Genomic DNA, 19,207 nt, shown 5'->3' with positions numbered 1-19,207 from the left:
GTGATTCATCTCGTTTCGGAAGAGAAATAGAGATAAATCTTTCCTTGAGTCTCGAGAGCGCCTGTGTGCGTGTGCTCGCGTGCGGTCTTGCATACTTACACGGCGTGCTTCTCGTGTGCGCGTTGACTTCGAGAGATATCGCGATGCTTTCCTTGCCGATGAGATACCGGTGTGTCGAGTTACTTTTTAGATTGCTTCGCTCAGCTGTGCGATGGCTTTTTTCGTTACACAACGTAGCGTCGTGGAGAACGTGATGTATTGCGAATTATGAAGGAGATGAAAATTGGTTACACACTGCGAAAGACGAAAAAAAATTGATTAGTGCATTTAAGTTTCAATTAATTTTATTATTAATTTTTTTTAAGAACGAACAATCGCACTGTTTGTGACATACTTTTACGAATCTATACATGAATTTTACAAGTACGCAAGACCTACTTTTTCATGCCAACGGCTAGACAAACCTCGTACAGAACGTGCGGTATAGCTGTAAGCAATTTGAAACTAGGTGTTACTACGATACCAGCCGAGTGAGAAGTAATGAACTGTATTACTGTCGCTTTGAATAGGTTCATGTTATATCGATCAGTGATCACAAGACTTTCCACGGCGCTGTCGATGCTCAAATTATCGATCAGCGATTGTCCGCACTTGAGCTTCAGTTCGTCTATCGCGTATTTATCCGCAGCTACTAGAAGTTCGACGGCGATTGCCTGGATATCTTCGACCTCGCCAACGTACATATAACGGAGCAATTTTTCGAAAATATCAGGACGAATATCTTCGATGATCACTTCGTTCAGCAGTTTCTCCTTCATGTCAATCTTGAACATAGCGTCGAACACCGGGCTCTCTTTGGCGAGTATACATTTATGTGCTTTGAACGTTTTGCCGTCGACGAGAAACGACATATCGCAGTATTCCTTGTCGTTCATCAGATTCTCGAGCTTTCTAATTTTCAATAATTGTTGTGTCACAGATGCACACGCAAATTTACATCGGTTTGGTCCGACTTTCTCTTCATATTCTGATTTGTCTCACGTTTAGGCGAGTCCATATCTACTTTGAATTTAATTATCAATTGGTCATTAGTTAAAATTTTGTTAGCCTCATCCATGATGATGCTTTGTTTTACAAATTTTTTGCAAACATGATGGTGAGAAGGATAATTGCGATACCAAAATTCATTTTCTATAACAAATGAACATTGGGCGATTTTTTCATCGTTCTGGTTTATAATACTAACATAAGACTAACACTTGCAGTAGCTGCCCTTGCCCTTCTCATTATATCGCAATTATAAATGCCAATAGAATAATAATCCCTGCTCATTTCATTATATCCTTCAGGGTACAAACAAATTTTTCACTTGTAATTTTTACTGTTTGTTGAAAATTCAACTGATTCCAAATAGTTGCCAACACTCATGTTCATAAGAAAAGATCTTGAAATCTCCCACTTGTAGGTTTGTTTTATGATCTTAACTCTACCAACATCGGGCGTTACGGCCATTTTGAAAAATTACACGTGTTCGAATATCGCTCGAAACCGCACTGACTGTTTCCGAATAGTATATACAAGTACTTATACACAACGAAGAAGTATAGGCATATCTGTAAAAAAAAAACAAACGAAGACGATTAGATTTGTTCTACACGATACGTTTCGTTGTCGTAAGTATTTTATTCAAGTTTTACCTTATTGCCTACTAATCCGACAGGGCAACTATGACACACTGCTTAGATCGCCTTTGTTCCCGAAGTAAATGTATAGGTATATCTTTCTAGCAAACAACGGTGCAACACTCCAAGGCTGAATGGATCGTATGTTTGTGCAGGCTGCAGATGCCTTTGTTTATCGTCGCAGCGAGATCTTCGCAACTTATGGTCGAACTAATCTTGTGCTCGAACTTATTGCAGTGGATAATCAGACACTTTTCAAGAAAAGATTATGATCCGGCTTTGACAGCTCGATTTATACTGTGGCACGTTTTAACCTGCAGCGCTGTAAGCTTCTATATCTGCGCACGAGACGATGTAACTGTCAAACGTGTATAAACAAGCCGACCTAACCTAACATGACGCGGCCGCCAATCGCCATGGCCGACTATGATGGCCATTCTGCGCACGAATTACGAAAGGTAAAGGATAAAACTGCTCTTTTTATAAATATACATAATTCTTATTTTACGTTTCATATTTTCACCACCTATTCTTTTCATTACGATTTCAATGAAGCGTAATCGTTCGTGCAATAGCTTCGATATCACATATCCTCGAAGGGTTTCGACAAATCACCAAGATCAATGAAACACATACGCACCAAACCAATGAAATTCCCATCAATCCTTAATACAACAAATCCTTTTTCACAAAACCAATAAAATTCCCATCACCGGCGCAGCACAGAAGCAGCGAATCCTTTTCCATCGCTTCAAAAACTCATCGATTCCCCAAAACGTATATATATATATATATATATATATACACACACACACACACACACACACACACACACACACACACACACACACACACACACACGGCAAAGCTTATCTCACCGAGAAAATCTCGCGTCGCGCAGTTCCGATTCAATTGCAATGACTTCTGGAATTACGATCGGGGTGGGTGTAAAAAGGCCAAGGAGATAAGAGGCCAATCGTAAAAGGATAATCTCCGGCGCAGCTCTCAGCTCTTCCCCCGCTAATTTTGCATAATGGAGAGAGAGGGAGAGGCCGAAGCTATACTCGCGTCGCTTCGTTATTTTCCCGGCGCGAGCTGTGCCGACGACGTATTTATCGAGGGCCGAGAGTTAGCTTTTGTGAAGATGGCGAGAGGAAAGCTTTTCGGGCTATATACAGTGTATAGGTGTCCTTTGTGAGATGGGATTATTTATGTCGTTGTGAGTTGAGAGGAGGACGCGCGGAACGCTGGGATTCGAATATGGAGAGGGCCACCTTTTCGATGCGACGATGATATAGAATTTGGATACGGTATATGACGGTTGGAATTCACGCGTGATGCGAGGTATATAAATCTCGCTTTAATGCGTCGATGATGTGCGGGATATCCTTTATCGAAAGGAAGTGTGTGTGTGTGTAGATCATTCGAGATGTTTTTCTTAATATTCGTGCAGCCCTTGAATCCTTCGCGTTCATTAGGTATCGTACTCTCGAGCAATCATCGAACTAAGTGCCCTTAGCCTGAAGTAGGAAATCTCTTTCGGGCATCGTTAATGAGCTCCTTCAGGTATGTCTGCCGTTTGATATAGACCGACGGTCCTTTCGCTTGTTTGAAATTGTACTGTTCGTAAATTTATAAATCCGTGTATTATAGCTCCATAAATTTTTAATTCATCCCAAAATATTATTCTCTGCTCGTTCGCATATTAAACCTGTATCGTTTCATAACGCACTCGCAGTTATACTATCGTCCGCCCTGCTTTAATATCCACATCATTAACATTTTGATCATCAGCTTTTATTGCGCTACACTAAAATTCAGACCAAATGTCAGCCGCACTCGTTGCGCGCTCTCGTCATCGGCTATTGAATCTCGGCTTAAAAATAAACCAGCACGAGCCTTTCTCTTTTTCCCCCCGCAGCTCTCTCACCCAGCTCAGGTTAGAAATGACTCCCTTTCCTCTTTCTCTCTCTCTCTCTCTCTCTCTCTCTCTCTCTCTCTCTATCTCCTCTGAGGCAACAATAGCCCCGGACAATGCAATGTCTTTGAAAAAAGGCGCAGCCCCACTTGGCCGGCATCAAAGGCCAAATAAAACGAAGGTAGTGCGCGGGGTAGGTACGGTACACGTGTTCGGCGAGAAGCCGGACGAGTGCGCGCAATACATACAGAGAGAGCACTTCTCCCTCTTTCTCCTTCTCTGGGTGTAAGGGAGGAACGTCGATGCTGTGGCCGATTTGCCACGCGGCGCAACACTGGCTTTACGACGTCCCTAAGTGCAGCGTAGCCTCGACGTTCGTTGCAGAGACTCGAACTCTACTGTGCGGGGCTGATGTATGTATTCGTGGGTCAGAGAGTAGCTTGGCTAGAGATGCCTGTGTGTATAGATATACGAATCGCGAGTTTGAACGTGAGCTGCGCCGGGGAGGTATATATACTGTAGATATTCCGGCGGTGTAGGTGGCCAGGAGAGCGTGACTATTGTTGCTACGTGGTTCCCGGCATTATGGTTATTACAGGGCGGAAGGACGTATACGACGAGGGATTTTTCGAGGGGCTGAGAGGGGGTAATGAGGCTGGATCAGAGCTTTTGACTGGCTTTCTGTAGATGAGAGCGACGCAGCTATTATTGTATTCAGTGGATAATGTACGACTGTATTATGTTATTAATATTGAACCACGATTCGGATACATTCAAATTTATTGCATAGGACGTAAAATTGTATAAATTCTCGATGCACGCAAGTAGTACAAGTGTAGGTGTGTAGCACCTGATGTAGCGCAGTAACTCCAAAACATGCAAATTTCATGCTAATCCTTATGCACTCGTGTGTATAATAGAGAATTATATTATCGCGAACGAAATTAGCTGAACCGGAGCTAAATCCGATAAATGGACTCTTGAACTCGTATGTGTATACACAGCATGTAAATAACATAAATTCGGCTGATCTGGAGGAACGAGAACGAAGTTGAAATTTATACAATGCATTTGAAGGTGCGCTAAATTTTAATCCAGCCTTAAAAGCTCCGTGCTTGCAAATTCTCGTTCCAAAATCAGCTCTTAAAATATATCATCGAGAGAGTATCATAAATAAAGGAAAAAACTTCCCAGCACTGCAGACACCTCCACTTCAAAAACGTTATCCTACACGACTTGACAGTTGAAGCGCGCATCTCTATACCTATACATACATATCGCCACAGATCATCGTCGTCAACCGCATACACTCGTCTCTTGCCAACAGCACGAGCGACGTCACGTCCATAGCCGACACGTAGCGGCTAATGGAAGTCGGACACTGTATATAACCCAGAGGGGCGATTGTGAGCCCGAGACTCTCTATTTGCGCGCGCCAGCTCGCGTCCTCGAGAGCGACAGAGAGAAAGTGGACCAAGTCCGCGCAGAACTGGGGATTTTCTTCGCCCTATACTGTTTTCCGGGATCGTCGTCGTCGTCCCGCTCGTGTCGAGAGGGTTATTGTGTAATGTGGAATTTGTCATGATGATCATTTCCGGGATTGCCGTGAGCCATGAGGTTTCGAGTTGGCGAATGAGCGCCCGAGTGGTGCAATTATGGGAGATAAGAGCGGTGAGCTTTCTTTTTAATGGAGAAAAAATGTATGTATAGTTGGTCCTACACAGGTACCTACTGTACAGGTAACCATTCGGCTATTCATTCGACCGTCTGCCGAGCTCGAGACAAGTCTAGTCTCTCTCGCCCTCTCAACTCCAGTTATTAAATAAAGCTAGATTCTAAGTTATTCGCTACGAGTTATTTTATTCGCTACCTTGGGTTACTACACAAAATATATATGTATATATTTTTTGTAACTATTACATCAATAACGCAGCTGTCGCTATAAACGGGGGCGAAATATGATTTCGCCTATGGCTTTATCGTACGACAATGATGACGTCGATGATAACGTCGAAGCCGATGACAACGACGACGGGAATATATAATGATAATGACCGAACTTAATGAAGGCGTTAACGACTATGTCGCGGATGCCATAGTAACTATCAATAATCAACCACTTTGGCTATATTATTTAACATCGCTCTATACACGTGCGTGTTTTGAAAATTCATTTTTGATTTGAATAACTGATGCGTGTGCAGCGCGTAGAGTCGAGCGGCAGGAAATTCAAATTATTTTAGGGCAGCGAATTTGAAATTCAATTTTCCCTCTCTCTCTCTCTCTCTCTCTCTCTCTCTCTCTCTCTCTCTCTCATCTACTCGACGAGGCGAGCTCTCTGGGCTCGAAATAAGCCAGAGATCCATCTCTTAAGTCACGAAAACGCGAGGCAATAAATAAAGGACCGAGAGCGAGTGAAAAAATCCCGCCGTTAAAAGCTTTGAATATAAACAAATCTGGCATTCGATAATCGCTTCACTTCGGGCTACGTCTACAATGAAATTCCATCCCCTAAATAGCTCAGCCCAATACAGCTCGTACATCTTCATTTTCAGGCTACACTGATGAGCTTTCGTATAAATTGCTCGTTATTTATTTTCCTTCTCTGCAATCAAGGATCTCTCGATAATATAGTTTCTTCTGTTCTTCTTTTTCAACGCAAGAATATTCAATTCATCAAACTCACATTATCGAACGCTGATCGCGCGTATATATTTATGCATATTTTAATAAACTAAAGTCCGAATGAAAATAAATTATTCAACAAATGTAGGTCAGTAACGGAAGAGCTAGTACGCCTAGGGAAACAGGCCAAAGAAACGCACTGTAGACACATAAAGCTCGACCCACCCACCCCCCGGCTCTGCCGAGAGTACACACACACACACACACACACGCATATATATATATATATATATATATATATATATATATATATATATATATATACTACGGTGCACACGTCCTCGTCGTAAAAAACGACGAATGTCGATAAAAGCCGCCCGAGGCGAGGATCTTCGCGCAGCTGCAGTAGCGGGACACTTCTCGCCGCAAGATAAACGCAATCAGCGATCAGCCGAAGAGAGAGAAAAAAGTATATATAGCTACTAGCCTCTAAACGAGCCTTTAACGAGGTCGCGCGGGTTAATGAGATTCGTGCGTCGATGCGCAAGGTTACTCGTAACGAGGATTCGTTGAGCGAGAACCGAGCTATACTGTTTAATTTCGCGAATATATGCAAATTTCTGTTTTCTTTTCGTTGCGCGCTCGCATATGGTTGCAGTATAGGCGAGTCGAAATCAACAGACTGAATTTTCCCCGCGAGTGTTTATTCATAAACCTCGGTAGGGATGAGCCGGGCCGGAGAAATGAAATGTTTTATTAAAATTTTTTCCTGATATGCGCTGAATCTCTCTGCACAGCGCGCCAGTATAGTGCGGGACGTGTCTCTGATGCAAGTCTCATCAACATTGATGGTACATCGTCATACACGTAACGAAGCATAACTCGAACACAAAATTTATAGGTCCTCTGACGGAACTTTTTGTTCGGCTTCCATAATTAATCCCAACAGAGTCACCCGCAAGTATCCAGTGCATTAATCACATTAGCCTCGCGTCCCCTTCGTCGAAATTTCAATGTGCACTATCCTTAAAAGCCCACGCATATCTCCCGTCACCGCGCCAAAAACTTGCTTAGAAACTTCGAAACAGCCGGGATAAGTTTCGCTTGAAAAATTCACGCGAAATCGTCAACCGAATCGACTGTTTCTTGGAATAATCAAAGCGCTCGCGTGCCAGCCGAAATCTTCCGGAATCGTCAGCACGGACTATAAACAGTGCGAAAATCAAGTCTCTACTCGGAGGAAGAAAAAAAAAGCACGTATAGAAGTTGCGCAGTACACCCACGTCAACGTCTCTGTCCTTACGTCTCGCGGGGAGTGCGCGGCGGGAAACTCGCAAGCTCCGCGGAAACAAAAAGTCCCGTCGCTCCCCCGCCCTTCTCGGACGCCTGCTGAAATCTAATTTATACGGAGAGCTGCTGGTGCTCGTGTATAGCTATATAGGTATAGAAGTATGGGTTGAGAAAATGGCGATGGCGTCAGCTGTGCGTAGGCTCGTCACTTTCTTCGATGTTGAAGTAATTTCTCTGCCTGCGCGCAACTCCGTCTATAGATATGTCAACGTAAGTATAGGTGTAAAGTGTATAAGGCTATGTACGTCGGGATTAATTTTGAAAAGACGTCAAACGGAGGCACTTTTATTTACGGCGTGTACGTCGGGGCTGATTCAGTTCTCTCGTCAATCGCAGTCTTACCTACATTTTTTTAGAACCTGATGCTTATAAAAGAATTTTAAATTGTCAGCGAAAATTATCCTTTTCACAACTTGAAGATCACAATTCCAAGCTAACATTCCCGATGTCAAGCGAGCCCCAAGATAAACGCAGAACGAAATCCTCTCTCATCGCGCCGAGTTTAAAGGGGATAAACTCCTAAGTCCTAGTGCAGCGGCGATCGACTATATATAGCACTATAGTATAGCGCCATATAGCTTCGAGCTAATGAGCGTTAAATAGCTCGATCGACGCGCTAACTTCGTATTTCCCGCTCGCCTACCTAAAAGGATTACAATTTATACTCGCCCCCCCCCCCCCGTCGATTCTTTCATCCCGTGTACGTCTTTTTTCTTCGCGCTCTTCCATACGCCCTTCGTCACGATCGTCTCTTTTTATTCGCCCGACGCTAAAAGCCGCGTGATCTTATTTACCTGGAAATTTAATCCTCTCCGCAAATGCGCTTCTTTGACAGAGGCTACAGAGAGACGAGTGGAATCGTCGAGTCGAGTCTGCGACGTCGGGATTTCGACAGGCGACGTGTCTTACAGTTGAGATCGATCGGGTAATCTTGCGGATTGCCGGTTCGTGTTATGATGAATAAAGAATTAGAATATTTTTATGTTATAAATAAGACATTTTTGAGACACTTAGTGCGAATACATCACACCCACTGCATTTGCTAAACAGCTTCTTGTTTTCGAGTTTGTATTTTATGCGCTGCGCAAAAAGTTTTCCAGGCTCCTCTGAAATTTACACTTAGAAAGCTTGCTATCTAGCGCGAAATTTATTAGCCTCATTGTACACAGGGTTGTTGAGATTACGCGGGGTAGTTTTATCTATTACGCCGTAATTAAAATTCGCTTTAATTATGCGACACTGCTTATATTTGTGATTTTCGCTTTGAAAACGTGAAAGGGCGCGCTTTCTTCTTTGAAACGCGAAGATGTTTCTCGAGCTCTTTATGCCTTCGTGTGCTTCCAAGTGTGCAGTGCTTTGCAGCCTCTGAGGAGTAAAACGTCTGAAGATTATTTTCCTCTCTGGTTTTTTTTTATGCAATTAAAAATGTACGATCTTTATCTCGAATTTATTTTTCTTAACTATTAATCTCTTTGTTTATGCACGAACTGGCCGACACTTACGAGGTGATTGATTTGCGTATCAATAATTCCGGATGCAAATGCGCATTTATTAATCAACATTCATCAGGCTGGATCTGATTAAAACTGCAAACCGCACATCTATTACCCTAAATCGTGCGCCCATATTAATTATAGGTTTACCGAGTCGCATCGACATTGGTGGCGAATTAGTCTGCTTTAAAACGTCGGAGCGAATCAATAATTCAGCGACAGCCCTTCAAATCAATCGATTCGCGTCAAAGCTGACCCCCCCGGCGCTCTAGTAACTTTCTAGTATTGAATCAGCGTGAATTAGTTAATAAATTTCGAGTGTCGCGGACAAACTTTGCGACTCTTCGCCGCGTCATCAATTTCGGATTCGATTGGCTGTAAATAATTCCTGTCTGGTTCTCGTGGAGTTAAATCAATTGACGATTAATTGTAGCGCTTAATTGATTTCGGGGCGATCTTTTGTGCAAATTTTGACGCATGTCGATCACCGATAAATACTTGGAAAAAAACCTCATCCTTCTTACACAGTTATGCCCACATTTCAAAATGACGAGCAGAGTTCTGAAGGCGTTAAACTTCAAAAATTTAATATCGTTTGTCCGTGTCGTGTTACCCTAAGCCGGGGAAGTTTCCTTTTCGCTTTAAACTCGGCAAGTAGCATCTTTCATGTTCTCAAGGATTTGCGTGGCATTTAACCAAATACACTTTTCGCGAGGGTGCACGAGGAGACGACGTGAAAACTTCGTCTCCACGATTCTCGAGAGGCGTGTACAAGTAAGAAAGGTGTTGATTTCAAAGTTGCTCTAGAAAACGGATGTTATTAAATTCTCATCTTATATCTGCGATGTGAAGTATTCGTTTATTGCTATATTGTGTGGACATAGTGATTGCAATAGGTAACACGCAATGATTATCTCTCGCTATTTATCGAATGATTTTCGTCAATGATCTACTTTCGATTGCAATCAAAATTTAATGTAATTGTATAAAATATTGAAATTCTTTCATTAACGTTAATTATAAAAAGAATGTTATAATTGTTCAGCGTTAATATACTTTGTGAAAAATCCAATCAAACCTTTATAAAGAATTTCGCGGTAAAAAATAAAGTATTAAAATATGAATTTCATCATCGAGTACATTTTTCGCGTGCAGCACGTATTAAACAACAAATTAACGTTTCTCGAAAAAATAACGCACCTCACGCCGAAATTCCAAAGCCACTCACGTACATAGCTTGAAAGGCAACAATTCGAAAACTCTCGCGCTAAAAATGCTCGGCATCGTCTAGCTGCTGGCTCTGGAGAAAAAGCAGCGGAACTTAAATTACAGCCAAAATTTGATTATTTCTTGTGCCACGGCGGAGAAGGAGGAAAATAAAAAGAAACACATCGGGCGTCATGCGGAAAAGCATATCAGCTATGAAGACATCCGAGAGCGGCGCAATGTAACTGGGCAAGAGCCACCGCAGGATAAGTCAGGGCTGATGCCGCATCAGGGCTAGATTTTGGCGGGTGAGCAGAGGAAGATGGAGAAATGGACGGAATTTCGAGACGGATGACTGCTGTTGCGTCACATTAGGCGATGATTGATTTATGGCTTTTTATTGTTATGCTATATCTATAGGTTTCCGCATCAATTGCGTTTTTACTGTGCGTTTGTAGGAGAAACATAGATAAGATAATCATCATTTTTCTTACAACAGATCATCAATGAATCAGAATTGTACTTTACATATACTTATGTTAATATAGTGCACTAGTTATTTTATATTTTTTTAATTAATGGACAAAAAGAAAAGTTTAACATGTTCCGTGAGCTGTTCTTTAAATTGTTGAGAAAAATGCAAGAATCTTAAAAATGTACTTTCTTGAAAAACTCGGTTACACAGAGAATATTCCCAGAACTATTTAAATGGGTGACATTACCTTAGGACTGCCGGAGACGGACTTTCTTTGACTCTTCAATTGTGCTCGACGTTTTTGAGAAAGTTATGGAAGCATTCCTGATGTGAACAAAGCAAATACTTTTTGCTTTAAGTTTATTTACGTATACTAATAAATTAATAGGTTTAATCATGATTACGCTTTTAAAATTTGAATTAAAAATCATACAATATAGTTTTCGCATAAAAACAAGTTGTAGTATTATACTTAATACAACATGTATACAGTCCGTACCATGCGATACATCGGATTAAGTTAATTATAGAAGTGCTTGCACATAGTATGTGTAAAGTCCATTAGCCCTTATCCTTGCAATACGCTATATAATATTGAGTATAGATTAAGTGATGCCCGCCAACACGTTGAGGCTTTCGATAATTCGCAAGCATTCTCAAACAACCGAAAGGACATCGTTATATGTATAGGCTCCGAAATAATCATAATAATAAACAACAATTATTCTCATATCTTGTTTCCGTTTTAATGGACGTCTTGCGCGTACATTCCGTTTATTCGTCACATCAATTTGATGTTTGGTGGGCCATGGAAAATAACGTTTAGTTTGTACAGGTGAATTAACGCTCATAAATATCGGAGAGGGAGGAAACAAAGACAAGGAAAAGGGAGATCGTCGAGGAAGTGAAAAGTAGAGCGATGGAAACGGTTTGGTTAACGAGGCCAAAATAGGCGCTGTTTTACGGTAATGGTGCGGCCGGAAATTTCCCCCGGTTAGGCGTGTATCGGTCTATAAAGGGAAAATTAACTTTCCCATTGTTGCACACTTGGCTTTCATTAACGAAATCGCGAACACTGAGAATTCTATAAGTAAAGAGGAAAATAACGCAACATAAGCGTTGCGTTAAAAGGAATTGATCGAGTTGGAATTAACGTTTATACCAACAGCACTTCATTCCAGCGCGCGCGAAGCTCTTTTTTTTATTTAAAAGCGAATTCTTACAGCTAAAGCTATCAATCAAGCCTCCAGTGCGACGCACGTTTTTATTTCGCTATGTCGCAGGTTGATTGCCCGCTTCTCTAGTGAATGAAAGACGGACGACGAATGAGATAAGAGAGACTTAAATTATTCAATTAATTTGCCCTGGACGCGCTATCGAGGTATCAATGAGTTTGAACATTTTAGTTAAATCTTTGTCTTGTTTAGGAATCGTTATTATTTTTAGAATAAATTTTATCAAATTAAGTATCAATTTTTAAAAAGCCAGTCGTATATTTTGTATTTAATATTTACGCCTGAAAGTTTTTATGTACGCGTGCATTATATTTAAATTCAAATCATTAAAATATTTCAAAATGTCAGTTTGAACCATTAGCCTCCAAGTACACCATTATTTTTTCTCGCTGTTTCATTCTCTTTAGCATAAAAAGGATGATTGCACAATATATATATATATATATATATATATATATATATATATATATATATATATATATATATATATATATAAATTTCGTAGGATTTTTTTGTGAAACTCCATGAGGGTTGAATGTATTAGCATAAGACGAACATAAATTAAATTTAAAATAAAAGAATTTTCGCGCTGACTTGCTAAAGGTATGGAAATGTTTTGACGGATTATTCGCTACTTCTGGGGTGAAAAGTAGAACAGTGCATTTGTAACGTTCATTAACAGCTTTACAGCTTGATCCGTCAGTATACTTATGCAGGTATACGTGTGTTTGGAAAAAAGCAACGACTCATCCGTACGGCGAAAGCCCATCCGCGCACGCGCTTTGTATCATATCGTGTTCTCACTTGAAGAGGGATCGTCGAGAAAGCCCGCGACGAAGGTAGAGGATTTAGACAATAGCCGCACTCTAGCCAGTAGCGTAAGTGTCAGCTTCGTGAATTTCATTGCAAAGTTCATTCCAAAGTTCAGGCTAGCTCGTGGCAGTCTTCCGCCTTGCTTGACAGTAGATTTTCCAGTGGGACGTTTGTATGTTTACGCACATATTGCATAAACCGTCCACTTCTGTTTATAATATATATTGGAAAACCTTCGGAAAACGAACCGACGAGATCTCAATATTCAGAGAATCCTTCGATCAAGGCTCTCTGTTCTAACTAGTTGAAAAAAGAAAAATATTCTTAGTACTTTTGCAACTCGAGTACACTCCAGACCATTTCATTCATTAAAGAAACGAAAATGAACCACGCACAGTTTTTGCAAAAAGACCTATGTGCTTCACCTACGTAAAAGCGCATCATTCAAATGATCCGCCGCATAATTCTCGAAAATCCGTCGCATTACTTAAGCAGTTCACGCGTAGCCGCTTTTCCCTCCTCCAAACGATTCTCCCTCGTCTCGAGATGGAAACTCGGTAATACCTGTCCGAGCTTCGACGGTGACAATAAAAGCCGCACCTAATGAAATAATAAAGAGTAGCATCAATCAGAGGAATCCGAGAGCAAGCGCGTATGCCCAGAACAACAAAAACAAAAAGAAAATAAAGTTGGGGGAAGAGAGAGCTTCAAGTTAACTCAGAGACCGGGACAATGTCGGCTCCCTTTATTAAGAGGGGACGAAGGTTCGGGCCTTCGTTATACTGTAACGCGTATACACACATATACAGGTATACCTATATATACGTGCTTTCGGCAAACTAATTGCGGGAGATAAAATAAATGGGAGACGTGTGTTCGGGTAATCGCAATGTATCGAGCAGCAGCTGTCGATTTCACGCCCTTGACTTCGACCAACGGACTTTTTTGCGGAGGGTGTGTGTGTGTTTGTGTGAGAGAGATTTGCCTCGGGGGTGATCGAGGTCTGGAACTTCGAGACTTGGACGACAACGGTGGTGGAAAGCCTGTTGGCTTTTGCACACCTTTTCGTAGATTTTTCCTCGAGTATGAAGTATAGGTAAAAATGTGCTTTTAAAATTTGACGAAAAATTCCAAAAGCAATAGTTTACCGCGTTCGAACGTCCGCGGGCAAGCAAAAACTCGCCTCTGATGCAGGGACCAGAAAAAAGCTCCTAACTCGCCGGCGAAAAACCGCAGACTCTCGGCGCGGAAACACCTCATTATGATCCAGCCAACCAAATCCTTCACATCCTCTCCGCCTGAAATCTCGACTGCATCGCCAGCACCTCCTCCTCCTTCTCTCTCGGAGAGTCTAAAAAAGACAGAATATTTGAATTCCTCGAGGTCCGAGTCAGCAGAGAAACAGAGAAGCGGATTAAAGCTAGACGACTATGACTCTGTCCAGTTTTCGGCCGATTATTCGCGTCATTTGGCCGGAATTTACTCGTATGCGTGGCCTTTTATACTTCCTGCCGCAAGAATACAGCTTATTCTTGGGGTGTATTAAGTATATCAACACATAGATTTCTAAAAGCTGCGCGTAACTAACATCGATACTCTCGATCTTCTCTGCGAACGATCTGCGACTCTGATTCTGTTTTCCAACTTTTATTGCTACCGCCGCTCTCAATACACGCGCGTGGAGAGTTGTTCGTTCGAGTGGAAGGAGCTTTTTAAACTACTCTTTTTTTCTAATTTAGCCTACGCGTAATTTTTTTTTCCGATTTATCGAGGATCCGGATCGACGAATCAATAAGCAGTTTTTATACAGCGCGTGCGCAATGTTACAAGCGCTGAATATCTCCCGCAAGTAGCGCTTCTCGTACGATCCGAGTAAACAAACGCGTAAAAGCATCGAGATTGCGAAAGCGCAGGTACGCGTAACAGTGAAAATTCGTGTAAAAGTTCGCCCGGCGAATACGACATTTTCATAACGCACTCACGCCCCTGCGCGCAATGAAAATTCTTTTACGCTGCCTTAAGTGCCTAAAGAAGATTTTTCCTCGGGGCGTTTCGCTTCTTATTTCACACACACACACCCACACACACACACACACACACGCACACGAAGAGCGAAAGGTTAATAAAAATTACGCGAGAGCTTAAAATTGCAAAGCAGGAAGTTTTCCGGTGGTGCGTATATGAATAAAGATATGTAATGTAGTCGAGCGAGAGAGAGATTATACGGCTATAATCAAACCGCATCGTGAGTCAGCGTTGAAACTTTTGTTTCGCTTCGCCTGCAACATAGTAATCAATTTATTTGCTGAGCATTTAAAGTTAATGTACTGATTTCATACGTAAACGAACACCCAACTAGTATAGAAAGGTTGCAATAGATATACTGCATTTAAGCGCTGTTTAAGAACATTAAGTAGAAAAGGTCGCGATACTGCCAAGCGTATTTACAGAGTAACGATTTCTCACCGCTGAGACTTGTTTATCGACACTCGCGAATAGCAAAACTTTCAAGTATTCCATACATCGTCTTTGCTTTTTCCAACAGATAAGATCTTTTTCTACTAGTTCAAAGAAAGTTATTATATCGCCGCAGTTGCAATAAGCTCGAGTAGTGAATGATATTTACGCGTGTCATTTTCCGATTGATTTCATCGGTGCAAGCTCGCTCTTCCAGAAAAAGTTAATCTCGAGTTGGATGAGAATACCGGCAAGGATTGCGCAATTCTCGCGACGCAAGAAGTAAGTAACTACGATTATTCATTGCATATAGTTACAAAGTATCCATTACACGTGGAATAATATCGACGAGTGTTACGGTCTCGAGCATTGCCAAAAAGATGCTTGTTCGGTTACTGGGTTTAGCCTAAAATAAAAAGAAAAATGAATCGTATGCATTCACGTTGTTTTGGAATGCGAATTTGGCTGCGTGCACGACAATCATGGATAGTTCGGGGCCGCTTTTCCACTTCCTCGATCAAAGATCGGAAATAGAAGGGCACGTGGCGAGGAAACAAAAGGTTTTCTCGCGGACGGAAAGCCGCGATTCAATTGTCAAGGGAGCGAACTACGGTTGCCAGGCAAGCGGATGCACAAAAACAAAATTGTTTAGAAAAAAAAAGACAGGGTTGCTGGACAGCGGCGGGATGGCTCGAGTCAGTCGAGTGCCAAGCTTGAGCGAAAAAGCACTTACTTGTATAACATTCATTATTATTGATCTTCCTCAATAAAGTTGTATTTCCTTATCAGTCTCGATTAATTATCTCGTGCGCATTGCTCGATTTGTGAGCTACAACGAGGAAGAAGTTAAATAAGAAATTGTATAATAAAAAAATTACGTCGACGGTATATCATAGCTCCAACCCCTGAATAATCAATCGTTTGAATCTTGCGGCCAAGCGTCGGCAGTACACCGCGCCGATAAATAAATCCCTCAAAAATCCAAACAGCACGCAGCCACTGAACCCTTTATGGAGACGCATGGACCGCATGAATCTCTCCGACTCCTTTATTTTTGCCCTCACGCACTTTAGCCCGCACACATATATTCCGTGCCTAATCTGCCTAATTCATCCTGATCTCGGCGCTTCTCGTAGAAGGGCGATAACGCGAGGGACAGCTCGGATAATAAATCGTTCGAGCTACGTGAATGGGACAAGAGGCTTTAAAGTGATCTCTATGTCTGTACAGGGTGGGATTAAAAATGAAAGTTTGAGCGATCGGAGGATGAGCTCGTAGAGATGCCGCGTATAACACGTGTCGATATTTCGCGTGCATACTGTAAGTCCCATGGCAGTGGCTCCGACCATTTTGTGACGCGGGAACGAATTCCAAGAAGCATATTGCATTGGCTATTACGTTTCCGATGAAATATTGAAATTCCACAAATTGTTCAAACCTATACCAAGTGCTATTGTCGCGTGTATACCTGGAATTCGAAATTGCGTCAATCGGATTAATCTCAACAATCCGCAAATTATTCTCTGGCGAACTAATATCGCGTATCTCGCTAATATTGCGACATTCATTTTCACAGAAACGAAATCAAAATAACTTCCTACATGCAACAGCGCACTTGACGTACATCATTTCCGCATAAACGGCTCTTCGACCTTCGCAGAAAAGGCCAGTCGGAAATATAAGTGAGTATATATAGCTGTATAGATATATAGATAAATATATCGCGCGCGAGACCGGCGTGTGATAAATTCGACGCGAGGGTATAATTCTTCTCGTAGTTTGTCCCGCTCAAACATTCAATAAAAATGCAAATGCACGAGGGAAAGAGAAGCTTTTATGAATTCCAGTCAATAATCCCTCTCGTTCCGCGCCTTTTTCGCCTCTGCGTGCCTGTAAATCAATAATCATTCTCGAGCCACTTCAATTCTTCATCCCCTTCGCGGTTGAGCTGCTAATCGAGGATCTGCCTGTAGTAACGGACTTTGAGGTATTTATCGAAAATGTAGTTTCGCTGCGATTTTTCAAAATTACACCCACCCTCGGAGGTCGGAGGAAAAAAGTCTCTCGCGTACATAATTCGACGTCGTAAATCACTCGTCAATTCCGCTGCAGCGTGAAAAAGGAAAGCAGTAGAGATGTGAGGTCGAGTGAAAAATTACCGGCTCTTTATTGCGTCGCCGCGGGCTGACAAGTCGGCTGTATATAGCGCAGGGCCTGCTCTGGTTCGCCTGGCTAGCGTCATAAGACACGACACTCGGAGAGGAGAGAGCTCGCGCATAGCAATGCGACGAGGCTGTCCGTCTACGCGGACGTGTGTATCGCTGCTCTCTGCGACGGTCGATGGATGTTCTTGAGATTGTGTTGTTGCAGGTATTGTTGTTACCGGAGCAAAGAAGGGTTGTGTATACATGGGGGAAGAATGGGTTTAAAAATTTCGATCTTATTTTGAAAACAGTTTTTACGTTCTCTGTACGCAATGCCAGCTGAAAATTAAAAAAAAAAAAAAACAATAGAACCATGCGTTCTACGAAATAACAAGGCTGGATTCGACAAACTGTCGAACTCGAAACTCAAAAGCAAACTGCAACTTTCGCGCACGCTCACGACTCAGCCTTCGCCAGAAACTACCTACTGCAGCGATAAAATCCTCCGAAAAAAAAGAAAAAAATAGAGAATATCACCAGCTTCGTCAATTCCAGTCGACGCTAACACACACATAATCAGCGGGTGCATCGCAGAACATAGGGTCGCTTGGCTGCGAGATGTCAAGCCCAGCGCGTCGAGCAGTCGATCAGGCGAGGCTTGTGCAACGTTATCGCGTCAAATCCCAAATCCCCGAACGTGTGGCCTGCTTTACTCTCGCGGCACAGGATCCTGCACGCCAAGGTGAATATACGCACGAAGCTTGCCGCGCGCGAGCGTGAATTGAATTCAATTTGCCGGTTTGCGCGAGTCGAATTTTCACGGATGGACTGGGAATATCGCTGGGCGTGATGAGGATTCGGGGCAGCTAGGGCTCATTTTCGCTGATGTGATTATTATCGCTCGAGGTAATAGCTCTGGCGTTGAAATTTAACTATGGATGATTATTATTATCAATTATTAAAGTAGTACCTTGAGTTTGCTTGAAAAAAGTCTGATGGTTTCTTAAAATGCTGGAAAGCTGCGTGTACAGCGACAGTCGAGAGAGGCCGACGGGAAATCGCAGAACGAGGAAACGAAGCGTCGATGGTAGAGAGCGATGTACCCGTGTACGTCTATACACGCGCACGAGGGTTGACAGAAGAATCGCGCGCACGGCACTGTGCTCGTCATCGAGAGCCAGCTGGAGTTACACCCGAGCTTGGCGACCGGCGTATTTTTTCCCGAAAACGTTTGCGAGAAGTTTTTCCGCTTCTGGAATGCTACCTTACACAGTTTTTTCCGTAAAGTATCATTTCCGCACCGGGGCCATTAGGTTCAGATCTAAAGAAACGAAAAGGAACTCGTGTATACGACAGCGAAACATCAGCTCCGAGTACAAGCTTTGTCCCCGTGAACTCCTTCGACGGCTCGATAGCGGCTAAATTTCCAGCACGCACGAGCATCACATATCGTCGAGCACTACTACTCTGATACCCGCAGGCGACTCTCCTCCGCGTCTCGAAAGCACAGAGAGACACATGTACGTTACAGGGGACAAACGCGAGAACCCAGTGCTCAAAAGCTGGGAATGGCAATAAGACATCCCGTCGCTCTCGACTCCCTGTACGATTTTGGAATTTAGAGAAGAGGCATCAGCAGAAGCGTTACGTTACCGAAAGATTAATGGACTGGAGCCGCGTCGGGATGATTATTGCCGGTTCGCTGGGCTTTGCGGTGAGTCGGCTGCGCGGAGTATTTAATTGTCAAGAATAGCTGTGCGTTTTTTGAGTTATGCAAGTGTTTTTGAATCAACGATGTATTTCGGCTTG

The 19,207-nt window shown here is 42.5% G+C and overlaps 1 protein-coding gene and 1 long non-coding RNA gene across 4 annotated transcripts in view; one reads left to right on the top strand and one right to left on the bottom strand.

The window, feature by feature from the left end:
• Positions 1–326: 326 nt before the first annotated feature.
• LOC103316179 (speckle-type POZ protein B) lies at positions 327–1,784 on the bottom strand. The gene is made up of 2 exons (XM_031929899.1): positions 1,698–1,784; positions 327–1,613 (listed from the first exon to the last, which is right to left on the bottom strand). Exon 2 carries the CDS (start codon positions 933–935, stop codon positions 435–437), a length of 501 nt encoding a protein of 166 aa, XP_031785759.1. The 5' UTR covers positions 936–1,613; positions 1,698–1,784; the 3' UTR covers positions 327–434.
• LOC103316180 overlaps positions 1,598–19,207 on the top strand; it is a 49,461-nt gene continuing 31,851 nt past the window's right edge. For 2 of the 3 annotated variants that reach the window (XR_004227590.1, XR_004227588.1), the window contains exons 1-3: positions 1,686–1,823; positions 1,920–2,140; positions 16,831–16,936. This is a non-coding gene — a long non-coding RNA (uncharacterized LOC103316180). The other variant, XR_004227589.1, reaches the window with a different exon arrangement.

This window comes from Nasonia vitripennis, chromosome 4, assembly GCF_009193385.2.
Source record: "Nasonia vitripennis strain AsymCx chromosome 4, Nvit_psr_1.1, whole genome shotgun sequence".
Taxonomy (NCBI): Eukaryota; Metazoa; Arthropoda; class Insecta; order Hymenoptera; family Pteromalidae; genus Nasonia; species Nasonia vitripennis.
The sequence above is the reverse complement of the archived record's forward strand: the minus strand, read 5'-3'. Positions and strand labels throughout refer to the sequence as shown.

Excerpts from the sequence above, each read along its gene's own strand:
- LOC103316179 (XM_031929899.1), bottom strand. The coding sequence starts at position 935 with ATGAACGACAAGGAATACTGCGATATGTCGTTTCTCGTCGACGGCAAA.